This window comes from Myotis yumanensis, unplaced genomic scaffold, assembly GCF_028538775.1.
Source record: "Myotis yumanensis isolate MYYU_CA2020_CCGP unplaced genomic scaffold, mMyoYum1.0.hap1 SCAF_13, whole genome shotgun sequence".
Classification (NCBI taxonomy): Eukaryota; Metazoa; Chordata; class Mammalia; order Chiroptera; family Vespertilionidae; genus Myotis; species Myotis yumanensis.
In genome coordinates, this window is record NW_027223764.1 from 55582783 (window position 1) to 55609787 (window position 27005).

At 40.1% G+C, this 27005-nt stretch overlaps 1 protein-coding gene and 1 non-coding gene across 2 annotated transcripts; both read right to left on the bottom strand.

Annotated features, from left to right (window-relative positions):
* Positions 1-638: 638 nt before the first annotated feature.
* Positions 639-26945, bottom strand: LOC139022104 (mitochondrial import inner membrane translocase subunit Tim23). Its single transcript, XM_070433174.1, has 7 exons — positions 26701-26945; positions 24203-24261; positions 16372-16465; positions 16097-16181; positions 12895-12953; positions 11849-11959; positions 639-1141 (listed from the first exon to the last, which is right to left on the bottom strand). The coding sequence occupies exons 1-7, from the start codon at positions 26804-26806 to the stop codon at positions 1026-1028; spliced, it is 630 nt and encodes a 209-aa protein (XP_070289275.1). The 5' UTR covers positions 26807-26945; the 3' UTR covers positions 639-1025.
* On the bottom strand, positions 13488-13690 carry LOC139022288 (small nucleolar RNA SNORA74). Its single transcript, XR_011473663.1, has one exon. It is a non-coding gene; the product is annotated as a small nucleolar RNA SNORA74 (small nucleolar RNA).
* Positions 26946-27005: the final 60 nt, after the last annotated feature.

The following is a 27005-nucleotide window of genomic DNA, read 5'->3' on the forward strand; positions in this document are numbered from 1 at the left end:
AAAATTTTTATATTCAATAAAATAGCAAGAACAGGTATGCTGCTACTAACTTCCATTTTCAGTCTGTTGCTACAAACTCTTCATGTTATTCCTTTTAATTTTCAATCTGCTAAAACTTTCTGCTAAATCCCTCCTTACTAGATGCATCCAAAAAGGCCCCACTTTTTCCAATCATAACCATCAGTTGTTTAGAATTTATTATATATGTATAATCTGCAGTGCAATTTTATTTTTTCATATATAGAAACTAGAAATAACTTGCCTTTATTTCCTTTCACTTTCCCAAGGCTTCCTTAAAAACTTAAAACTCTTATCTATTACATCTCTTTTTCTAACTATCCCCAGAAAGGGGACCAGTTAATATATACATAATTGAGCATGATCACTGGACAGGTGGTTCTAGCACACTAATGGTATAATGTTTAATCTGAAGTATCTTGAGGTTATTTAGTGTCAACTCTATTGGAGGAAAATTTTAACCCATCTGTTAATACTGCCAGTAACCCTTCATTTCAATTCAAACATGAAAACATGTTTTAGCCTAGTTGGGGCAAAAAAAAAAAATGCTAAGAGTAAATTTCACTTTAAAATCAGAAAGATGTTTTTAAATGGAAACACCCACTATGTTTACGTTGGAGTGGACTTTGGTTTTTCACACTTTATTGGGAATACAAGGCAATATTACAGTCTTGGATCATTAAATGAACAAACATGGTGATATAGTACTGACAACAAGAATGACCTGAATGATGGGAGTAAGTGGTTTTCCAGTTCAAGAGGTAACAAAGAGAACAGGTGCAAGATCTTGAAAAAGAACCATATTACTCAGCCACCAAAGGGTTTTGGCTTCAACTCACTAATGGCTGGAAGGAAAGCCAGTCTAGTCAACCATCTTCATCACAGCAATTCGGAAATCTGCACAATTTTTCAAACTATTTGTAGGTATAGAAGAGAACTCCAGATGGACTCATAAATTGATCTGCATGACTACTAAAGTGTCCTCTAGTCACAAGTTGGCAGAATCTTCAGAGTGACTGTTGGAGCAAAGAGCCCTTCATGTGCTCCCAGTTGTTATATAGTGCATAGAGGCTAGTAAGTGTCAGTCCTGCTAGACCACCTCGTGCTACCCCTCGAAGACCACCTGGGGGAGAGAGAAAGAGATTTGTTTTGCATAGTGTCCTAGCACCAAAGGATTAAATGAGTATCAAGATGGAGACATAGCGTTCATGTTTATAAATACTCCATCCCAAGGGGAGAGTAAAAGTTTTACAAGTGATACAATAAACCAATCAGGAGATAAATGCCCTAAATCAGTGGTTCTCAACCTTCTGGCCCTTTAAATACAGTTCTTCATGTTGTGACCCAACCATAAAATTATTTTTGTTGCTACTTCATAACTGTAATGTTGCTACTGTTATGAATCGTAATGTAAATATCTGATATGCAGAATGGTCTTAGGCAACCCCTGTGAAAGGGTCGTTTGACCGCCAAAGGGGTTGCGACCCACAGGTTGAGAACCGCTGCCCTAAATGATCTGTTTAATATACATACTATATTTCATTTAAAACATTTTTCAGTGTCACAATTTTTACATAAGAATCAGTATTAATAATTTCTTGACTTTTCTCAATCTGACTTGTTCTTACAATACTTTTAAAGATCTTATGCTTATCATTGAAGTCTCAGCCAGATAAAGTATTTCCTGCTAATACAGACTTCACTGGCACTGTCAACTGACGTAAGGCAATAATATAGACAAGGTGACACTCTCTTTGGAAATAGTGAGCAGCCTTTGGACTCTGCACATGTTCTGAAAATACTAACTTTAAAGATTCAAGTAGTGGTAGTAAGTGGCTATAATGAAGGTTTGAGTTAGGTGCTGGTGAAGCACCACTCCCCCGCCCCCATTCCTACACTGATGTGCCAATCTTCCACAACTACAAAGCAATGAGGCTTTTAGCATCATCACACTAGTTGAAAATATTCAAGGATTAGACTCTTTGCTTAACAACACATTCAAGGATTAGACTCTGCTTAACAACAAAAGTTTTCCTGTTGAAAAGGATCAGCAATAGATATTTTATTTGAAATGCAGAAACAAAAATGTTTCAACCAGTTATTTGAAAATAGCCCCCAAGTCTGCTAAGACAAATGGGGGTTACCAAAAGTAACTTAAGTATTTGTTGTTTTTTACAGTTTCGTAAACAAGTAGGGACCATAAACTTTAGGCAGCTACCTCTGCACCTGTGGAGTATTTTTTTCAAGTTGTGTCAGGATCGCAAAGGGAATGGAGCTGCAATCCAGTGATTACCTTATTGAGGTCAGACAGGAAATTCTGTGAAATTCAGTGATGTTGCCAAATTCACTTCAACCATTTCGGCAATGAATGTCCTGCCAGATGGTTTCAGCTGATAGATTAAATGGCCACTCCTTCCAGGAGCCTCTCTAGTCTGAAGAGTTCTGATAGCTGAGCTGCTTATTAGGCTTCCACTATGAAACGCCCTAATTATCTCTCTTAAACAGACCCAAACAGAAACTGCATACACAACATCTATAAGTAGATGTCAAATATGGGGAGGGGGAGAGTCAGAAACATCAGAAAAATTTAAATAGGAGATATCTCCTTGAAGTCCAGATCTCTATATCATCTTGTTATAGTTAGACTAGGCATTGCAGTTTAACTTGCAACTGTATTCAATGTGGTTGAAACAAAAGTAATATACACTCAATCTGCTCATTTAAAACAATCTCAGTTTAATAAGGACCTATGAATTATTTTTGGTGAGTATGTCAATAAAAAGTTCTATGGGCTGAAAGTGAACTATAATTAGACCAATTTCCTAAAATGGAAAAAACTACAAAGTTCAGGAGAATAAAAACTAAGCTATCTGCAAGATCACTATGGCTCAGTCACTAAACCTAAACGTTTGAGTATAATGAGTATAAACAGATTACAAAAATTTAATACTCTAACCATTCTGAGTCAACACAAAGCAAAAGCTAAGGTGGCCTCACTGCTATTGATCAGAAAAATGATGGAAGGCAAGGAACTGAAAGCACAATAATTTCCGCAGATACTCTTTCCTGGGATCAAACATTCGGACTAACTTCCCTGGACCTTTAGGTTAGGACAGTGGTCGGCAAACTGCAGCTCGCGAGCCATATGTGGCTCTTTGGCCCCTTGAGTGTGGCTCTTCCTAAGCCTTAGGAGTACCCTAATTAAGTTAGTAACAACGTACCTACCTATACAGTTTAAGTTTAAAAAATTTGGCTCTCAAATTTCAATTGTTGTACTGTTGATATTTGGCTCTGTTGGCAAACTGCGGCCCCTTGAGTGTGGCTCTTCCACAAAATACCACGAGTGGGCGCGCATGTACAGCGCGATTGAAACTTCATGGCCACACTCAAGGGGCCAAAGAGCTACATGTGGCTTGCGAGCCACAGTTTGCCGGCCACTGGGTTAGGAGATTGCAGACCCAGAGCTCTGAAGTCTGCCTGAGGGATTGGAAATAGCTGCTAACTGCCTGCCAGTGGCCCACTGCTTTGAGTATCTTAACATAGTTTCTACTTGACCCTTTTGGGAAGATTTTTACACTAGTTTTCAGCCATCAGATGAACCCCTCCTGGGCATAGGCACTGGGGTAACAATGAAACTGGAAGGCTTTCCGATCTTTGGGACATCAATGGCATATTAAGTAATCATTAACAATTTATCCCCCAGAAAGCTTTCTACTTTCTGACCAAAATAAAACAAACTTAGTTCAAATCAAGTTACTTTGAAGACTAGAAAAAAATTATTTCCAGCAAAAAAAACACCAAAAATATGCAGTGTTTGATGTACTAAGCACAGTTAATCCTTACTCTAGGGTAGCCTTTTATCACATACCAGCCATGTTTTAGTTTTAACTCTTACCACTAACTTTAGAGTTTTCCAACTGGTTGATCTATTAAAAGTTTGAGGACGTTGGCTTTAAGCTTTCTGTAATCAACTTCTGGCTAACTAAGCACAGGAAGTTGATTAGCAAATAACTTGTTCTGAACACAGAGTAATCAAATAAGGCCAACGGTCGGTGTCTGTAAAGCACAACAAACAAGAGACGTGTTTCACAGATTTACCTTCCATCTTTTGGGTCCTTACACAACTCTTCCAGCGAGGGCAAATATTCCTTCTAATCACGGGAAATGAGGCCCAGAATCTTTAAATGCCTTTTGGGAGGCAGAGAGCTGGCTAATGGCAGAGCTTATATATTGAACTGATAATTACTTTAGAGCAGGAATTGGCAAATTTTTCTTAAAATGGACAGAAAATAAGTATTTTAGGCTCTGAGGGACCAAAGGCTATTATGCAGTACTTATATAAGCATTTAAAATGTAGCTAAAAAAAAAAAAAAAAGTAAAGCATAAGGAATAGACAGGCATCTGGCAAACAGGAACTGGTGGCCCCTGCTTTAGAACAACAACCTTACCTGCACACACACTGAGATGGCTACTAAACATTCAAAATTTTGCATGAACTTGACAATTGTTTTGTATTACTTTAAAAAATTGTTTTAAAATACATGTAACATGGTTATTTACCGTAAGTGTCCAGTTCAGTAGCATTAAGTACACTGGCAATGCTGTGCTACCATCATCATCCATCTCCAGAGAACTTTCATCTTGCAAAACTGAAACTCTGTACTCACTACACTGTATCTCTCCACCCCACTCCCAAAGTAATGCCTACTTTTTATGTTGTTAAATCTTTACTCACTTTTGTTTTTATCAAAGTAGCCCAATACATAATTTAAAAGTCAAGATAGTACTAAAAGACTTTCATTATGCACAATAGTCTGGTGCAGTCCCATCCTCACCTTAATCCCCTGTTCCCTTCCCTAATTGTCTTTATCTTCATGATTCTAAAGAATATGATTATCACCCTAGCTCAGGGGTGGGCAAACTTTTTGACTCGAGGGCCACAATGGGTTCTTAAACTGGACCAGAGGGCTGGAACAAAAGCATGGATGGAGTGTTTGTGTGAACTAATATAAATTCAAAGTAAACATCATTACATAAAAGGGCACGGTCTTTTTTTTTTTTTTTTAGTTTTATTCTTTTCAAACGGGCCGGATCCAGCCCGCAGGCCGTAGTTTGCCCACTGCTGCCCTAGCTGATTTGGCTCAGTGGATAGAGCATTGGCCTGTGGAATGAAGGGTCCCGGGTTCTATTCTGGTCAAGGGCACGTACCTTGGTTGCAGGCTTGATCCCTAGCCTTTGTGGTTGTGCTTACAGGAGGCAACCAATTGATCTGTCTCTCTCACATGGATGTTTCTCTCTCTCTCTCCCCCACTCCCTTTCATGCCCTCTAAAAATCAATGGAACCCAGCCGGTGTGGCTTAGTGGTTGAGTGTAGACCTATGAACCAGGTGGTCACAACTGATGAAATGAGGGAATAGTGAGAAAAAGGTAGAAATCAAGGTGACTGGGTCACTGGAGGCTGGTTCCTGCTTCCCTGTTTTTTTCTCTCGTTGCTGTTATAGAGTGGAAGTGATATATGACTTTGAATAGCAGACACTGACTTTGCTGTGCTTCCCTCAGCACAGTCTCACCCCTTTCCCCCATGCAGTGCCAGTTCTTCCGTGCAACACTACACACATCTCAGCTGTTTTTGACTCCCCACGTTACTGCTTCCTTTTAGGACTATTTTCACAGATCCTTAGTCTTTTTCAAGGGGGCTTTTCTGTGGGTGGTAGGGAGTGTCCCAGACTCTTTCAGAATCTTATGCAAGTTTTAGAGGGTTTATCAACCCTGAGTGAATATCTCCTGGTATAAACTTTGTACTCAGAAGAAGAGTGAAAGTTTAACACTCTCTGGAAGTTACAAACAATTAAAGGTTTACAAGTAAAAATAAATGCTAGTATTTAGGAGGTAAGATTAACGGATGTCTAGGCAAGCCAAATTCTTTCCTGTGGCCTGTTAAGCTCTATCTGCTCCATGATTTGGTCCCTTGCCATTTTTAAAAAAATATATATTTTATTGATCTTTTACAGAGAGGAAGGGAGAAGGATAGAGAGTTAGAAACATCGATGAGAGAGAAACATCGATCAGCTTCCCCCTGCACACTCCCCACTGGGGACGTGCCCGCAACCAAGGTACATGCCCTTGACCGGAATCGAACCTGGGACCCTTGAGTCCACAGGCCGACGCTCTATCCACTGAGCCAAACCGATTTGGGCCTTTGCCATTTTTATGACCCCAGATTCAAATACTCCTCCCAATGCCTTTGAACTCATGCTGCAGGGCCTTTACCTATATCACTCCCTCCAGACTCCCACCTCACATGCTCCCTCATGTGTCAGTCTTTGTGCAAACATCACCTTCTCCTTGAAGTGAGTCTCAAAAGCCTTGGGGCATAAAGTTTTGCATGTATGCCTTAGTTCGCTGTGGAATAAACTGCCGAATGTTAGATTACTTGAGCAAAGGATCTACATATTTAAAATAATAACTAATGCCAAATTTCCCTTCAAAACACTTGCTTATCTTTTGCCAATATTAAATGCCATCTACCATCACCTTATTTAAGCCAGTTGGTGAAAAATATTATCTTAATGTTTTCTTTTACTTTTCCTGGCTGCTTGTGAGACCAAACCACTTCTATCATTGAGCAGTCATTTGTATTTTCCCCCTGAGGAGTCTGACATATCCTTACTCCACTTTTTACTTAAGTGATTTGTTGAAATGTTTTATGTATTATGGCAGTTAGCCCTTTGCCTATTTTATGTTACATGCATTTTTATTTGCTGGAACAATGCTGATACCAGTAACAGAAACGAAAAAGTCATCAAGAGGCTCCTCCTTTTGACACACAGAATTTAATTTTGAAGGCCTGGCATTCATGGATAAATATTACCTTTTAATAACAACAGATAACAATTGCTTACTTTGATTAACTGGATTTGTGTATCTTTTTACTTCTGCTTAGTTTGCTTTTATAGATGACTTTCTTATGGAAGGAGCAGGATTAACTGATCAGGGATTTTTTATGAGTGGGACAGGGGACTCATGTCTTGGTTTCTGAGGCCTTATTTCCTGAAGGTAAGTGACCAGCCTCTAAATCATTCCAAAACTATGGATAATAGCAAAACTAAAGCTGTTCTTGTTCTGATAGAATACTGGCTATTATTAAATACCTTCATATGCCACAGGAAATCTAATAATGACATTTCACGCCTTCTGAAAAATATTTACATAACTCACTAAGTAAACATTAGGTCTGAACTAAAATCATATGGACAAACTGAACTACCAAGCAAAATAGAGATAGTCTCATAGACAGAGAGCAGGAAGACAGCTTGTATATGGGGGGAGGTGAAAGAAGGCATAGAAGGGATAAATGGTGACGGAAAAAAAGAAAATTGCCTTGGTCGGTGTCACTCAGTGCCGGCTCGTGCTCCAAAGGGTCCCAGTTTTAACTCCTGGTCAAGGGCACATACCTGGGTTGCAGGTTGGATCCCTGGCCCAGGTCGGGGCACGTATGGGAGGAAACCAATTGATATGCCTCTCTCACATTGATGTTCTTCTTTCTCCCTCCTTCCCTCTAAAAGTCAATGGGAAAAATATCCTCCGGTGAGGATTAACAAAATAAAATGGAAAATGTTTTAAAATCATATTTTTATTGATTTTCAGAGAGGAAGGGAGAGGGAGAGATAGAAACATCAATGATAAGAGAGAATCATTGATCGGCTGCCTCCTGCATGCCCTACACAGGGGATCGAGCCCGCAACCCAGGCATGTGCCCTTGAACAAAATCGAACCTAGGACCCTTCAGTCCACAGGCCAACCTAACCCGGCTAGGGCAAAATTTAAAAAATGGTATCATCAGAATTATTACTTTAAAAATTATCCTCTTGACCCTGCAGGGTGGCTCAGCTGGTTGGAGTGTCAGTGTACACCAAAAAAGTTGCAGGTTCAAACCCCAATCAGGGTGCGTATGGGAGGCAACTGATAGATGTTTCTTTCTCCCTTTCTCTCTCTCTCTCTCTCTCTCTCTCTCTCTCTCTCTCTCTCTCTCTCCCCCTCTCTCTCCCTCTCTCTCTCTCAAATCAATAAACATATACTTGGGTGAGGATTAAAAAAAATTAGCCTCTTTCTGGTGTGACAATGTCAGGGGCAGAAATAGAATATTGGAAACTAATTATGAGACACATTAATCATGCTGTTAACCATGATGGTTCTGTTCTGATTAGAAAGCACATTTTCTCTTGGCTGGGAATTGTACGCCTTGGGACATGGGAGCTAACATCGGAATGCAGTCCAACCTCCTGTCCCAAGAACTGCCTATGGTTATGGAGAGATTTATAACCTCGAGGCTGAGACAATCTATCCTGGAAGCACCTGTTCTTTACAACCCCAGCCCCTATTACCTACAATCTGGCCCTGGGGCGCCCAAGGGCATCCACGCTATGTGACCCCCCCGACCCCTCCAAGCCTGCATGACTTGTAACCTGTAATGTTTATCCTGGGCCCACTTTCCCATGTAATCTTTGTCCTCCTACCCAATATAAGCAGCTGGCTTATGGTGGAGGGCAGAGCAGATTTCTGTGGATGACCTGCTGCTCTCCCATGCTGCCAGTAGGGTTGGAATAAACGCTCATGTGTGATTCAACCCTGTCTCTGCCTAATTGGCTCACGTAGTGACAGGCAGCCCTGACTCCTTGGTTGTCTGGTTACAATAGCCCATGTTGTCATGTAGTATTTTCCTCATAATTTTTCTTTCTACTAAGTAGCTGCAAAAGTACTACTTTTGTACTGAAGTGGCTACATTGGATCATACTACTTTCATTCTAAAGTCCTTCCCCCATTTTTTTAAACACATTTATTATTTTATACTAGAGGCCTGATGCATGAAATTCCGGCTTCGCCTGGCTGTCCAGTCTAATTAGCATATTATACTTTTACTAGAGGCCTGTTGCACGAAGAGATTCGTGGAATAGGCCTTCCCTTCTCTTGGCCGCGGGCACAGGTTTTCCTCTGATACCCGGGACCCAGGCCTTCGCTCTTCACGGTCCCGGCTAGAGCCGCCTTCCGCCTTCCACCTTCCCTGCTCTGGCTTGCCTTCAGTCTTTGCTCCACCGCTTGGAGCCTATGTATGCAAATTAACCACCATCTTTGTTGGTGGTTAATTTGCATATCACGCCGATTAGCCAATGGGAGGCGTAGCGAAGGTACGGTCAATTACCCTGTTTGTATACTATTAGATAGGATTATTATAGATATATATGTGTGTGTCTGTGTGTGTATATATATACATACATACACACGCACATATATGTATATATATGGTTGATTTCAGAGAGAAAGGGAGATGGAGAGAGAGAAACATCAATGATGAGAGAATCTTTGATTGGATGCCTCCTGCACGCCCCCTACTGAGGATTGAGCTCACAACCCGAGCATGTGCCTTTGACCAGAATAGAACCTGGGACCCTTCAGTCCACAGGCCGACGCTCTACCCACTGAGCCAAACTGGTTAGGGCTAAAGTGACAGCCCCAGAGCTATACTTCTTTTTAAAAAAATTATATTTTGAAGAATACACTGGGGATTGCAAATATTTTAGGTCAGCAGGAATTAGCCATTCCCTAAATGTGAAATTCCTCCCCTAACAGTTTATGCTGCTCTAGACCAGAGTGCCCAAACTCTTTTCCAAATCTGAAAGTTGAAGTTACACATTTGCATTCCTGCCACACAAAATCAATAAAAGACACCAATCTGCCTTTGTTGAGGCAGGGATGGGAAGCAATGCTGGAATTTTGGTTCAGGAGATCATTTACCTTCCTTTATGGTCCCCAACAGAAAGGGAGCTGCAACCAACTCATCACCTGACAGAACTAATGGATAATCTTTTTTGCTTTTTCTCTTTTGAGCCAAAGGCTTTCTATTCCATAATTTATGTGGAAGCTGTCCCAAGCTATTACTGCAAGGAAGTCCTTGACACAGAAAACTGGCTACCATTTCTTTTGATAATATCAAGTATTCAGCCTTTTCCTTTCTATTTTTTAAATATGCATAATGCCTTAAATTAGATAATTTGCATTTGTATATTCAGAACTGCTCCTAACACAGGAAATGCCAATAATGGCTTACTTTGAGTAAGAAAACAGGGAATGGTGGGGACTCAGCTTCCATGCCCACCCACTGGGGTAGAAGTGGCTCCCCGTTCTGCTCCAGCCATTTGCCACCATACAGTGTGAGCTTGGTGTCTTCCATTTATTAAAAAGAAGCTGGAATTCCAGAGTTTGTGAAATCTTCATTTTTTAAAATATTAATTTGTTATTTAAAAACCCTTTCTGGCTGAGTGCCACCTTTGTGCTGCCAATTAAAATTTAAAATTCTTTTGTCTGACCCTACAGATTTTCAATGTGAAAGTGATTTTAGGTTTTTAATAAGCTTTTTCTATGCCAAGGCAACATTTCATGGACATATTCTACCTGGAAACTGTTTGCATGTAAACACACCATACATAGTGCAAGAAGCTGTGTGAGCTTTTAGGAATAAAATTCCAAATGCAATCTATTTCAATACAGAAAAGCCTCTCACTCTAGATATGATAGGAAAACTTGGACTTTATAATCATGAGAGACTTCTCACATTTCTTTCTCGTAAAAATTGAGCAAAAATACTACCTGATACATGTGATGAAAGAATTCCTAATAAACAGAATTACTCAGTTAATCAAGTGTCTCAGACATAATAAAGCAATCAAACAAATGAAAGTGCTCTTCAGAGACAGGAGTGAAGAACTTAAGCAGTTTAATTAAGTAATTTAAAACAGGTTTGGCTCAGTGGATAGAGCACCGGCCTGCGGAACGAAAGGTCCCAGGTTCGATTCCGGCCAAGGGCATGTACCTTGGTTGCGGGCACATCCCTAGGAGGTGTGCAGGAGGCAGCTGATCCATGTTTCTCTCTCATCAATGTTTCTAACTCTCTATCCCTCTCCCTTCCTCTCTGTGAAAAATAAATAAAATATATTAAAAAAACAAACAAACTGACATGATGAAAAATTTGAGGCTGTCACTGCTTATATGACATTTTGAAAAAGGTCGTCTTAATACTGTGCTCATCTATAAAGCTGGAGTGTGATTCTCATTTCACAGTTTTAAATAAAACAAATTATTAAGTATTCATTGCTGAGAGTATAATCATAGTTCAGTGAATGTCAATTATTTTTCTATTTTAGAGGAGAATTTGATATTTGATCTTCCCCAGACCATTTTGGATCAACTCTTAGGACTTTATTTTCAAAATTGAATGGTATTTAGTTTATCTAATGTTCATTCATAACAGTATTATTCAAGGTAGCCAAAGGTGGAAGCAACCAAGTATCTGCTTAGAATGGAAAAAAATTGTGACACGTGCTGTAACATGGATGAACCTTGAGGACATTACACTAAATGAAATAAGCCAGTCACAGAACGACAAATACTGTATGATTCCACTTTCATGAGGTACCTAAAGCAGTCAATTTCATAGATAGGAAGCAAAATGGTAGTTGCCAGGGGCTGAAGGGAGAAAGGAGAGTTGCTTAATGAGTAGTTTCAGTTTTGTAAAATGAAGAAAAGTTCTGGAGATTGGTTGTACAACAATGTGAATATATTTAACTTTACTCAACTGTACACTTAAAATATGGTTCAGATGGTTAATCTTATATGTATTTTACCAAAACTAAACAAACCAAAACCGTAACAATCTCTGGTTTCTGAGAACACTAGATTATACTGCAAAAAAAAAAAAGATGCAGTTTCCTCGAAATCTATGCATCAAAAGCATACTTCAAGTGTATTAGAGAGCTCTCTATTCAAAATCTCCTACCTGTACATTTATACAACATGCCCGTCATAGTTCCAGCTGCTACTGTATTGAGGTCATCTTCTGCACCTCGTGTTTTCTCAATGATGACACCAAATGCACTATAAAGCAAAGCTACAGGGGAAATGGAACATCAATAATACAATGGTGATTAAAAGTCAGTATAGAAATTATACTTAGATAAATGTATCCTGCAGTCATCATTCTGTAAGTATTCAAAGGTATAAAGAGTGATCACTCAGCCATTCTGTTCTACCCAGACTTTCTTAGATTTAGCATCAAAGTTCCCATGTACCAGGCACACCAGTTGAAAAATTGCCGCATTAACCCTTTTTCTTACCCGTTCTCAAAACTGCCACATTTGACCCCTCCACCCCACCCTATGTGACACTCCCCATGCCCCCGCCTCGCCCCTCTGCCAAGCCTGCATGACTTGTAACCTGTAACGATTACCCTGGGCCCACTTTCCCATGTAATCTTTGTCCTCCTACCCAATATAAGCAGCTGGCTTATGGTGGAGGGCAGAGCAGATTTTTGTGGCTGACCTGCTGCTTTCCCATGCTGCCAGCAGGATCACTTGAACACTGTTTGTAATAGCAAAAGCCTGGCAACAACTAAAATGCCCATCAGGAAGAGACTGGTCCAGAAAGGGACTTTCCATATGATGGAATGCTATGTATACTCACTTAAAACAAAAGGGAGGACGAGCTATAGTCACTAATCCAGGCATGTGACTATGACTCCGGATATGCAAAGAAGGTATTTGGAAAGGTTCATGATTTTATTTGGTGTCGTGCTTGGATAGGAGAGTACTTAGAGGGTTTTTTTTTTTAGAGTTTTAAAAGATTTAAAACATTCAGAAATGGTATACCAGATGGTATTAGCACCTTGGGATTATTTTATGTAGCTCCTGTTCTTCCTAGAATTTAAAACATTTTGGTTGATCAAATTGTTCATGATATGTGTACATTCTTTCTTTTCATTAATAATTTATTATCAATGAAAAAAAAAAAGAAAAAAATTTATTATCAAGTGAAATCTTTACTTACCCAGAGAACCTAGAGTATTAGCCCAAAGTGCCCCTTGCCTCGTCACCATGTTCAAAATCCTACAAGGGCAGAAAGACAAAGAATCTGCATTTAGAATCATTATTTCCTCTAGTAATGTGAAAAACCATAATTGCAGCTACTTAAAAAGTATAAATCCAATTCCAAGTTTTCTTCATGAAAAAAACTTAATACCTCCTCAGAATTCAGTAAGAATGGCTTTTACTTTATAGAAATATAAATGAAGGTATGTTAAAAACGTCAACCATTGTGAGTAACAAGTAAGGAAATTTCTTACATATATAAGATTATTAAATATATATCAAACACATAAAGGCTTTGAATGACAGCCTGAAATGTATTTTTATAAGAAGTTTACAGAAACACAAAAAGAAAAAAAGTTTATAGAAACTGACATGGCCATTATAATGAACAAAGTAGCATACAATTAAGGTTTTTTTGGGGGGAGGGGTATATGTTGAGAATATTAAGTAGAATCAAATCATGGAATATTATAGAACATAGGGCAGAATTAAAAATAAATATGTACTCGAAGAGAAGGAAAAAACCAACCAGAACCCACAGAGAAAGCACGCTGTGTCTGCTCCCACACTAGAACTAAGCAGCCAAAGTGGATGCTTAGCACACTCTCAAGGAAGCACAGTTCTGCCTTGCACCAGTGCCTGATGCCACCAGAACAGTGACCGAGGCAACTGGAGGAAGAAGACAGGACATTTCTCTCCCAGCAGTGTAACACCATCACAGGAACGATCTGTCTGGACAGCTGACTACTGCTGGGTATTAGAGAATTATAGCAGCAAACAAAAAAAATAACTAAATATTAATGCTCAATAATAAAAATTTGTGTTACTTATAAAAGGTTGTTTATAGAGAAGTATATTGTTTCAATTATTTACCAATATATTTAAAGTTTAGCACGTTGTTTTTACATTTGTCACAAGCCTTTTAAAAAAATTGTTAAACAGAAACCACTCTTTTTTTGATTGATTTTTAAACAGAGGAAGAGAGGGGAGAGAGAGATGGAAACATCAATGTGAGAGAGAAACATTGATCGGCTGCCTTCGTCATGTACCCGGACAAGAGATCAAACCCGCAACTTGGGTTTGTGCCCTGACCAGGAATTGAACCGATGGCCGGAAAGTGCATTGGACAACACTCATCAGCTAAGCAACACTGACTAGGGCTGTCACAAGCTTTAAAAACTATTAATTTTCATAGTATTGTACTGCTGATAGCACTGCAAATTGGTAAAATTCTTTGGGATGCAACTGGGCACCGTACCTCCACATATTGGGCCTTTACTTCTAACTTTAATCATCTCTCAACAATCTTTATAGGCAGACAGTATGGAAAGCTTACCTAAGATTACAAAATAACAAATAATAGAACTAGGCTTTGAAGATACATAGATCTGTCTAGCTTGAAACCCTATCTTCTTTCCATTTTTAAATGCTGTCTCCTCATCTAGGAAGAGCAGCATGATTACCTAAAAAACGGTGTGAAAGATTTCTAAAAAATGAAAACTAATTTGACTCTCTAAAAATTAATAACATTACTGTTTTAAAAAACAAAGGTCATTTTTTCTAGATCTTCTAAATTAATATTTAATGATAGAACACTGGGAATTAGTTTCATAATAATATGGAAGGGAAGAAGATGGGACATAATTGGTCTTGGTTGACGGCTATTGAGCATAAGTTATGGTTCACTGGTGTTCACTGTACTATTTTGCCTACTTTTATATAAATTCCAAATTTTCCACAACACAAAAAGTAAAAAAAAAATTATCGGAGTAAGGAACAAATATTAAGGATATATATATACACACACACATACACATATGTGTGTGTGTGTGTGTGTGTGTGTGTGTGTGTATGTATATATATATGAATAGTCAAGAAGCTGGGCTAGTAAAGCAAGGGCAACGATCAACACAGTAACAGGAATTTACCTTCAAATTCCCCAAGGTCTAATTCTAGCAGACACCTGCTGCCACCTGCTGGTTAAACAACAAATAGTGCAGATGGAGTTTCAAGTGTTCTATGTGAGCCATTGAAGAATATATGTAGCCCAGCTGGTGTGCTCAGCGGTTGAGTGTAGACCCAGGAACCAACAGTTGCTGGTTCAATTCCCTGTCAAGGCACATGCCCAGGTTGTGGCATCACTCCCTGGTAGGGGCTTTGCAGGAGGGAGCTGACTGATGATGTTCCTCTCTCATACATGTTTCTCTCTCTCTATTCCTTTCCCTTCCTCTCTAAAAAAATTAGTAACAATAAAAAATAAGACCAACAAGACTCTCATTAAAAAAAAGAATATATGTATACTGTGATTTCACTCATATAAAGTATAAAAACATACAAAACTAAACAATATATTAAGGAAATGTCAACAGGGACTGGTCATGTTTATTTCTTAAGCTGGGTGAAGATATATATTATATACACTTTCTGATCTTCTAATTTTCTTAGAAAACTGTCTTATTCCTTCTGGAACTACCTCTAAGTTCTAGGAATTTGATTTAAATTTTCTGTAGCGTTCCACTTCAGAAGTGGAAAGTGAAGTTAAATTCAAGTAATAGCGAATCTAGCAATCACTCTTATGTCCTTTTTATTTCTTCACTACCCTATGGTTCTGGATGCCCCTGAACAATCCAAATAATATACTAATCATTCGAAAATTTGAAAAGCAGGTTTTGTAGGCCTGCAGAATGAAACAGGTGTAACTGAGAAATTAGGTTGGGGTAGCACTAGCTGACTGAGGGACACTGGCTCAAAAATCATTCCTTTTAAAAGCTTAAGAGTCGCCCTAACCGGTTTGGCTCAGTGGATAGAGCGTCAGCCTGCGGACTCAAGGGTCCCAGGTTCGATTCCGGCCAAGGGCATGTACCTTGGTTGCTGGCACATCCCCAGTAGGGGGTGTGCAGGAGGCAGCTGATTGATGTTTCTAACTCTATTCCTCTCCCTTTCTCTCTGTAAAAAATCAATAAAATACATATTAAAAAAAAAAAAGCTTAAGAGTCACTAACTCGATTTCTTAGTTCCTTTTATTTTGACTAAGAAAAAAGACTGACTAAAAAGTTTATCAATACTCTCAACATTTGTAATCACAAGATAGTGCTCATCAAACCGACAGAGTAGTGGTTAATAGTCAACATTACCACATCAGATGATTACATGAGACTTACTGTACGTTTCTTGGTTTGGACCAGGCCATGTTCTGGGTTTCTTTCAATCCTAGCCGTAGACCGTTCATTGCCCCAAATGCAGCCCCTAGTAAATCATAGTTAACAATTCATCCAAATAATACATCTTTATATTTAAAAACAACTGCACTTTTGATTCTTTTTCATTTTTTATATAACAGAAAAAGATGAAAAACATAAAATATTCTAATTGTTTATGATTTTAAGCATCTTTGACCACTTAGATTAAGAACACTTAAAAAATTTATTACACCCACCTGTCATACAACATCCTCCAATGGTGAAAAAGGCCAGTTCAAATCTGCCCCGGGTTTTATTAGCTCCGGTTGGTAAAATAAACTCATCTGTATCCTAAAGGAGTAATAATGAAAACCAAGCTGAGCTCCTCTCAAGACAGAGTACTTGCAGAGTGTTTTTTAATTTGTTAAAGTAGTTTTTCACAGAAAGTATCATCTTAAATTAACTAAAACTTAACTATACTTAAACAAAAATAAAACTTTCTGCAACAACAGCAACATCTAAATCAAAGTGAAATGAAATATACAACATATATAGTTATGCACCTGCATTCTTAGGAAGGATCCTTGTTCAGAACTGTGCTTCTCAATGTAAATTTTACAGATTGTATGTAATTTGCCTTATCTCTACATATAAAAGCCTAAGCAACCGTTATGACCGAACTACGGAAACGACCGACCAGTCGCTATGACGCGCACTGACCACCAGGGGGCAGACGCTTAAAGCAGGAGCTGCCCCCTAGTGGTCAGTGCACTCCTACAGCCAACCGCTTGGGGCCCCTCCCCCCAGCCGGCCGGCCCAAATCAGTCCCTGTTGCTAAACCATTCAGAGAGATCTGCTTCTGGGTTGGTGTTTCATACATAGCAGAGCAGCTCCCTCACTGCAATCTAATGAAAGTCAGCCCTCGACACAAGGATTTGTCTCGCTCCCTTCCCTGGGAGCTGCCTGCCTGCCGCAGTGGTGGTGCAGCAGCGAGGGAAGGAAGAGGGGGAAGAAGTGGGGTGTCAATGTCAGCATCCGTTCTTTCTGCGCCCAGCCGGGCGACTGTTGCCTCCTCTCCCCACCCACCAGGGCCTTTGGGCTCTGGGCTGGGATGGGGAACCAGTGGTGGGTTGTGGTGGACATGGCCCCTTTCCCAAGGGGGCTGAGGGCTGGCTCCCTCCTTGGGGCCAGTGGCCAACCTCCCATGGTCCCCTGCCCCCATGCACGAATTTGTGCACTGGGCCTCTGGTGTAATAATAAATTTGAAGCAACAGTGCAACAGAGTTTAGGAAGAACAGCCCTAGAAAAAGGTAAAGTGAAAGCTATGAGAAGTAACCATTTACAGAGTAACAGTCTGAAAGGAGAAAATAACTTTCATTCCATATCAAACACCATTTTACGATGTGTAAGAGCAAATGATCATTAAAAAAAATGAGCAGAAACTATAAAAGCACAATAGTTTGGATCAGTTATGCAAGGGCAAAATTACCTTAATAATTATTCCTTTGATAATCTTACAAAGAAAGCTATAGACCCTCTTTCCAATAAATGCATACACAAAATTTGGTATGAACCGAACCCTAGGATAAGAAATGCTACTCTAAGAACACTATATGATTAATTGTGCAATAAAATACATTCTTATGAAGGACATGTTCAATACATTTTTCCAAGCTCTCCACACAAAAATGATTAGAAAAAGCCCTTGAAGGACAGTACATACACATTTAGCAACTCTCTAACAGGTCCCTTTGTGAAATGCTGACCTTTGTTTAGTAAGTGCATTCCCGATTAGGAAAATCATAGCTCTGCACTGGATTTTGATTTTTGCCTTATGCATATATTCTCAGCAAAAATTGCACAAATAAGCAAACACATCTACTCTTATCACACAAAAATGGTTGGCTGGGCAATAAGCACACACTGAATAGATGCCATACCATGAATAATATTCATATACTAGAGGCCCAATAAACGAAAATTCATGCACTGGTGTGTGTGTGTGTGGGGGTCCCCTCAGCCTGGCCTGCCCCCTCTCACAGTCCAGGAGCCATCAGGGGATGTCCTACTGACGGCTTAAAACCAGTGCAGAGCTATGATTTTCCTAATCAGGAATGCACTTACTAAACAAAGGTCCCACGGGGAGCGGGCCTAAGCCACAGTCTGGCCTCCATTTGCGTGAGGCGACAGGGCCAATCAGGGGAAGGTGCTGCCCCCATCACCCCGCCACCGCTGCTGCGGCCTGCCCTCGGTCCTCGAAGCCCCCTCGGCTTTGTCTGGAAGGACGGTCGGCTATCAGGTCTAATTAGCATATTATGCTTTTATTATTAGATTATTAGACAGTTTTGTAAATTTTGGGTGCTTCCTGAATTTCAAATTAATGACTTAATTTTAAATTATGCTTCTGGTTTGAGGTTTTTAGAAATGTGACATTTGATTTGATGAGGTAAGTATCTTTCAATCAAAAAATGAGTCATTAATTACAAATAGTTAATTTAAAAAATGGCTGTGATGAACATTAGTAAGTACAAATGCATGTCATTACCAACTTACTCTTTGTTAGGGTCAACTATACTAAAAAGACGACGAGGATTGAAAGCAAATATACTTCATTCATATACAGTGACTTGAAAATAATGTGATGGTTACTTGTCACTGGGGCTTTTAAAGTTAATAAAAATGTACTGTTTCACCCTAGCCCGTGTGGCTCAGTTGGTTGGAATGTCATCCTGTACACTGAAAGGTCTTTGGTTTGATCCCTATTTGGGACGCATGCAGGAGGCAACTGCTGATGTTTCTCTCTCACATCAACGTTTCTCTCTTCTCTTTCTAAAACAAACAAACAAACATGTCCTCAGGTGAGGATTAAAAAAAAAAAAAGTACTGTTTCATATAACAAAGCTTTTCAAAGATTTTGAGGGAGTAGACCCTGGTCAAATTACATTTGGGTTGGGGGAGGAATCCATGAAATTAAAGCTCTTGGTTTCTATAAAAATATGATTACCAATTTTTCCCTACTTAATTGTCTTCATACCCTTGTTGAAAACCTACTGACTATAAATGTGAAGAGTTTATTTCTGGCCTTTCAATTTTATTTTGTTGATCTATATATAGAGCTATCCTGTGCCAGCACCAATGTCTTAATTACTGTAGCTTGGGAATCAGTTTTGAAATTGGGATGTGTGAATGCTCCAATTTGCTCTTCTTTTCAAGATTGTTGGCTATTTTGTATCCTTTGTATTCTCATATGTATTTTAAAATCAGCCAATTTCTGCAAAAAAGCCTGCTGAGATTTTGATATAGAGGCTGTTGAATCTGCAGGTTGATTTGGAAATTACTGTTATTCTAACAATATTAAACCTTCTAAGAAACTGGAATACCTTCAATTTATTTGTCTTAAGTTTTTTCAATAATGTTTTATAGTTTTCAAAGTACAAATTTTGCATGTTTATTGAATTTAGTCCTACATATTTTATCTTTTGATATCATTGTAAATGGAATTGTTTTTGCACTTGCATTTTTGTGGTGTCCATTGCTATTATATAGAAATATAATTAATTAGGTATACTGATCTTGTGTCATTCTACATTGCTGAAATTCTAAATTAAAACTAAGTTTTTTGTGGTGTCCTTAGGATTTTCTTTCTTTTTAAAATATATTTATATTGATTTCAGCGAGGAAGAGAGATAAACATCAATTATGAGAGAATCACTGATAAGCTGCTCTTGCAAGCCCCCTACTAGGAATCCAACCATGATTTCCTGGTGAATAGGTTGACACTCAAAAACTGAGCGATGCCGGCCGGACCCTTAGGATTTTCCATACACAAGATCATGATATCTTCAAATAGATAGTTTTACTTCTTCCTTTATCAATCTGGATGCCATTCATTCTCTTGCCTAACTGCATTGGTAAGACAATGCTGAAGACAAGCGAAGAGAGTGGATATCCTTGTCTTGTTCCTTATTAGTGGGAACATACTGAGATTTTCACCATGTTAGCTTTGGCTTTTTTCCCCACATGAGTTCTCTCTCTTTGGATTTTTTTAAAACTCCATTTTTATTGTTGACACTATTACAGATGTCCCCATCCCCACTCCCATCCCTTTGTCCACCTTCACCCAGTCCCATAGCTTTGGAAATTTTGATTAAAAAAACCGTATCAGATTGAAGACATTTAACCGCCTAAAACTCCACTAAGTCACAACCTGTGCTCATTCAAACGGCACCTGTGCAGCCTTCGCTTTAAAAGTAACACTTTTAAAAGTTGGGTTGACCCTGATGAGCGAGGCTCAGTGGTTGAGCGTTGACCTATGAACCAGGAGGTCATGGTGCAATTCCAGGCCTGGGTTGCAGTCTCCATCTCAAGTAGGGGGCATGCAGGAGGCAGCCCATAAATGATTCTCATCACTGGTGCTTCTCTGTCCCTCCCTCTTCCTCTCTGAATCAATGAATACATATATTTGTAGAAAATTGGGGTGAAATATATACTACACACTTCACTGTTTTCAAAAAAAAAAAAAGATTGAAGACATTCCCCTTTATTCCTAGTTTATTGTTTGTGTGTGTGTGTGTGTGTGTTTTTAAAACACAAAGGAATGTTGAATTTGGTCAAATGCCTTTTCTGCATCTATTGAGCTAATCGTGTAGTTTCTTTTCTTTGCTGATATGGCACAGTACAATGATTTTCAAATGTTAAATCAACCTTGCATTCCTGAGATAGCTAACAAAACTCTTTGAAGTTTCTCGATCAGTTTAATCCAATATCCTAATAAAAAACCAAGCAAAAGGTTGCTGGTTTGATTCCCGGTCACGGCACATATCTGGTTTGTGGGCTTGATCCCCAGTGGGGGGCAGTATACAGGAGGCAGCAATCAATGCTTCTCTCTTTCTAAGCATGTCCTCTGGTGAGGATTAAAAGAAAAGAACAAAACGAAACCCAAAACAATAGAATACTGAGGCCAATGTGTAAACCTTAAAATGTATAACCCTAATTTCAAGTGTTCATGCATAGACTTATGAATAATATTAATAATCTGATCTAATAAAATAAACTCAAGTAATTAAATACTTTTTTATATATGTAAGGATTTAAGATTTCATTTAAAGATTCCCAGGTTATACTTCCTCATTTGTGTTTAACTTACTATTAATTATTTCTTATAACTTTACTAAGGCCCAGTGCACAAAATTCGTGCACTGGTAGGGTCCCTAGGGGCTGCCAGCTGGGTACTCCTTCCCTTCCCGGAGCTGGCCCTGCCTATGGTCGAACTCCCGGTTGAGGGGACAATTTTCATACTACCCTTTTATTACATAGGATAACAAATCATGCCAATATTTTTACTGGAATGCTATTTATTTTTCTTTTATTTTTTCCATCACCATTTGTCCTTTCTATACCCTTACATCCCTTCTCCCTCCCACCGCAATCACCACAGTTTTCCATGTCCACAAGTTCTCTTTTTGCTCAATCCCCTAACCACCAGAGCTATCTGCTTGCTATCTTTAAGTCTGTCTCTATTTTGCTTGTTAGATCAGTTTGTTCATGAAATTCCACATGAGTAAAATCATATGGTACCTGTCTTTTTCTGAATGGCTTATCTCACTTAGCATGATATCCTCCAGGTCCATCCATGCTGTTGCAAAGGGTAAAATTTTCTTCCTTTTTACGGGCGAGTAGTATTCCATTGTGCAAATGTACCATAGTGGTTTTATCCACTCATCTACTGATGGATACTTGGGGTGCTTCCAAATCTTGGCTATTGTAAATAACTCTGCAATGAACATAGGGATGCATATATTCTTTCAAATTAGTGTTTTGGGTTTCTTCAGATAAATTCCCAGATGTGGAACTGCTGGGTCATAAGGCAGTTCCATTTGTGCTGTTTTTTTAAACCTCATCTGAGGATATTTTTCCATTAATTTTTAGAGAGAGGGAAAGACAGAGAGGAGTATCGATGTGAGAGAAACAAATCAATTGGTTGCCTCTTGCATGCATCCTGATGAGGGCCCAGGCAGGAACCTGCAACTGAGGTATGTGCCCTTCACTGGAATTGAACCTGGGACCCTTCGATCTATAGGCCGACACTCTATCCACTGAGCCAAACTGGCTAGGGCCATTTTTAATTTTTTTAAAAATTTATTTTTATTGATTTCAGAGAGGAAGGGAAAGGGAGAGAGAGATAGAAACATCAACGATGAACGAAAATCATTGATCGGCTGCCTTCTGGGGATCAAGCTGCAACCCAGGCATGTGCCTTGATTAGAATCGAAAGCGGGACCCTTCAGTCCGCAGGCCAATGCTCTATCAACGAAGCCAAACCAGCTAGGATGGAACAAAATATTTTTATATCATGCATTTGCTAAGGGGACATAATATTCAGAATATATAGAAAACTCAACAAAAAAAGACCCAATTTAAATATGGACAAAGGACTTGAACAGACATTTCTCCACAGGAGATATAAATGCAAATCAAAACTACAATGAGTTACTACCTCATACTCATTAGGATAGCTATGATAAAAAAACAAACCCAGAAAATAACAAGTGTTGGTTAGGATATAGAGAAATTGGAGCCCTTGAACACTGTTGGTGGGAATGTAAAATAGCACAGCTGCTGTGGAACACAATATGGCAATTTTTCAGAAAATAACGGATTACCACATGATGCCGCAATTCCACTTTTGGCTATATAATAAAAAAAAAATTAAAAGAAGGGTCTGAAAGAGGTATTTATATTTATACACCATGTTTATAGCAGCATTATTTGCAATAGCTAAAACATGGAAGCAATACAAGTGTCACGGACAGATGAATGGATAACCAAAATGTAGTATTATTCAATGGAATGAGATGCTAAATAAAATAAGCCAGTCACAAAAAGACAAATACTGTATGATTCCATTTATTTGAGGTACTTAGAGTATACAGAATCAGAGACGGAAGGGTGATTGTCAGGGGTTGGGGGAAGAGTAGAATGAGGAGTTATTTTGTAATGGGTACACTAGTCCTCCCTTATCCATGGGTGATCTGTTCCAAGACCCCCAGTGGATGCCTGAAACTGTGAATAGTACTGAACTCTATACCTGCTATGTTTTTTCCTGTACTTATGACAGTTTAATTTATAAAATAGGCATAGTAAGAGATTAACAACAACTACTAATACAACAGAACAATTTTAACAATACACTGTATTAAGTTATGTGAATGTTGTGGGTCTTTCTCTCTCTGATAACAGAAAAGGCTACTAAGTGACTAAGACAGCCGTGGGCAAACTACGGCCCGCGGGCCAGATCCGGCCCATTTGAAATGAATAAAACTAAAAAAAAAAAAAAGACCGTACCCTTTTATGTAACGATGTTTACTTTGAATTTATATTAGTTCACACAAACACTCCATCCATGCTTTTGTTCTGGCCCTCCGGTCCAGTTTAAGAACCCATTGTGGCCCTCGAGTCAAAAAGTTTGCCCACCCCTGGACTAAGAGGAGGGTAGCATATATAGCGTCAATCTGCTGAACAAAGGGATGATTTATGTCCTGTGCTGTATGAAGTGGGAGATTTCATCACATTATTCAGCATGGCCTGTGATTTAAAATTTATGAACTGTTTGTTTCTGGAATTTTTAAATTTAATATTTTCAAAGATAATCATGGGTAACTGAAACCACAGAAAGTGAAACTACGGGAAAGGGGGGACTACAGAGTTTCATTTTTTTACAAGATGAAAGAGTTATGGATATAGTAGGTGGTGATGGTTGTACAAATGTATTTAGTGACAGTGAACATAACACTTAAAAACAGTTATATAGCAAATTTTGCTAGTGTTATTTTACCACAATTTAAAAAATATGGGGGAAAAAACCAAACCCCAAAACCTTTTAAAGAGATTTAATCAACTAATGTCAGGGAGAGTTGCAGGCCAAATCCCTAGGGTTTATGAGAAAAAAGGGTGAATAGATACCAGAGAACTGGTGCCTCCAAAAATACATATTACAGATCAGGTCAGCATAAATACCTAACATTTAAAATTTTTTTAATGGTAAGCACCTAACTAGTAAAACCATAAAAGGACTAGTCTTAATCTTACCTGCACGAGATACCGTGGATCCACATTTAGATAAGGAGAGAGAGGATTCATACCAGTCACTAGAAGAAAACAAAGCATCATATTGCAACAAAAAGTTTAAAGTTCTTTAATTTAGCTTTAATTGTGCTCTTGTTTCATGTTTTGCAATTCTGACTCACAGACTCATTGAATGTGCTATTTCCTCTCACTTTTCTATGCTTATCCTTCTTGTCTGGCAGTTTTGGGGGTACCTCCTCCTCCTGCCTTCAATCCCAAACCAGGTATTACAGTGGTGGCTCAGGCACCCACACATATAAGGAAGCACAGGCCAGGTCAATTATAAAGCTAATTTCTTTCTACTTTGCTACAAGAGTGCTTGCCAACTGTACAAATTGCAAAATGAAACTGACAAGAAACCAAATAATTCCATGGGAGAAACAGTGTTTGGGCTGTGTGCTGTGAATAAATATTTCATGGCAGTTCCATGTTGACAGTTGCTGACAGAGTTGATTTACTGTGGCAGGGTACAATTTTCTGGCCATTACCACAGGGATGGGGGTTAGGACGAGAGAAAATGGAAAAGCAAGAGGGCCAGACTGGAATCCCACTAACTGAAGTTAGAAAAATCTATCAGGGAAAATAAACTTTCTCACATTTTAAATTTAATCTTTGGATCCTTCTGTATCTTAGTTGATTGTTCACAAATCTATGCATTTCCTATGACTCTGGTCTTTTCATCAACTGAAAGTCCTAGTAGTTCCGATTCAATAGCTATCTTGTATTTTGTCAGTTACCACTGTCTTTATTGACACCATCCTAGTCCAACCATTAAATCTCACTACACTACAGTAGTCCCTTCAATTCACTTAAAAAACAAAATCCTCATCTAAGGATATTTTTCCATTGATTTTTAGAGAGTGGGAAAGAGAGAGAAACACATTGATTTGGTTACCTCCTGCCCACGCCCTGAGGGCTCAGGCCTGGGAGGAGCCTGCAACCCAACCGAGGTAGCGCCCTTGACCGACTCAAACCTCAAACCCCGGACCTTTGATTCGCAGGGCGAAGCTCTCTCCACTGAGCCAAACCCTATCCACTGGGCCAAACAGGCTAGGGCCCTTCAATTCACCTTCTACAGAAACGGAAATCAGCCTGTATGGCAGCCATTTACACTTACAAATGCAAACTCCTCACCATGGCTTACAAACACTACATTAGCTGCCATTCCTTGCCCCTCTGCTCAGCATCTCCTACCGCTCCAACTCTCTTGCAATTTTGTAGACACATCTAACAGTTGTTCCTCCAACATGCCTTCTTCTCAGGACACAGGTACTAGACACTTTCAGGTCTGCTTCCTCCCAGGCATTTGCATTCAGGCCACAGCCCAAATATCAACACCCCTGAGCTGCTTTCCCTGACCCACTCTCAAATGGCTTCCTGCTTCCAGCACCATCTCATGATCTGGCATTGCTGCCTTTACGCACACTTAACTCTAACTGAAGTGTTTTTATTTGTTACTTTGCTCACTTCAGTAGGATGTAAACTCCATGAAAGCAGCGGCCTTACAAAGAAAAAAAAAAAGAAATTAACTGCTTAAGTCCATTAAAGTCACTGGCTCGTTGTAGGTGCTCAATGAATGGTGTTCAGCCTTGAACCTTAGTCCAGTTAACATGACAACGCTTCGCCTCTGTGCTCCAACACTCAGACTCCTACGATGTACACATAAACTGTGTTCTAGACGCAGTTTTGACACAGGTGACACTAGGAACTGGAAAAGGTTTTATTTTTGTTGTTGTTTTTGAGCATTAAAGGACCTAGAGAAATACAAGAATTATCAAAAAAGAAAACAGTTTTATCACGCCATTATCCTCCAAGTCCCTACTATCTTTAAGTCCGAGTTCTCCTCATCCCACGCCGTCCGGCGGACCTGGAGTCCATATTCCCGGGAACGAGGAGGGGCCAAGGCACGGTGTTCACGCTTCTGCACCTCCGCCTCGCACACGCCTTTCCCGAAAGTCTTTCTTCCCGCCGGGGACCTGCAAGGTCAGCTCACCTCCAGCCCCTCCCGGGTCCCGGCTCCTCTCTCGGTCGCCTCCCTGTACTATTGAGGTTCCGACCTGTCGGCGACTTTGTGGGGTAGAAGAGGCGGCTTTGCGCTAAAAGGGTTTCTACGGGATCCTGTTTGGAATACATTTACGTGCAGAGCGGGGCCCTCCTCTTCACGTAGGGCCAAACACACAGCCCACCACACGAGGAGATAAACGTGTGGGAGGAGAGAGAAGGCACGAGGCTCGGATACGGAAGGAGGGAAACGTGCAACATCTCTGAGCCCTCGTCAACTCCAGAGAGCTTGTCGGGGACCCATGGCCCCCAACATTTGCTCGGTCTTGACGGGGCGGCAGAGACACACGAACCGCACCACGGCCACTGCGGACCGTGAGCACCAACAAGTGAGAGAGGGCAAGGCAGCCGCACGCCGGGCCGAGTTGCAGAAACGATCGCGAGCCGCGCGCGGTACTTACGCGGGACTCCGGCCAAATCCGCGTGCGAGTAACCAGCTCCGCCGGCTCCGAAGAAGCCGGCCAACCCCCCGGTGGTCTTGTTGCCGCTTCCCCCGCCGCCCTCCATGGCCTCGCCGCAAACTGCCCGTCAGCCCCTCACCACCGCCTCAGGCCGCGGTCGCCCGTTCGGCCGTCGCTCTTCAGTAACAGCGGGGCGACGCGCGTTACCACCGGCTCCTTCACACGCTGACCTTCCGGGGGCCGGTGTCCGCTAAGCCTCATACTTCCGCTTTGCGACGTGGTACGACCCGGAAGCCGGCCGCGCC

What these genes read in the sequence shown, in the direction of transcription:
- LOC139022104 (XM_070433174.1), bottom strand. Translation starts at nt 26,806, where the DNA reads ATGGAGGGCGGCGGGGGAAGCGGCAACAAGACCACCGGGGGGTTGGCC. An exon ending in TGGAGGATGTTGTATGACAG is followed by an intron (nt 16,182 to 16,371) that starts GTGGGTGTAATA and finishes ATGATTTACTAG; the next exon opens with GGGCTGCATTTGGGGCAATG. An exon ending in TCCAAACCAAGAAACGTACA is followed by an intron (nt 12,954 to 16,096) that starts GTAAGTCTCATG and finishes CTGCCCTTGTAG; the next exon opens with GATTTTGAACATGGTGACGA.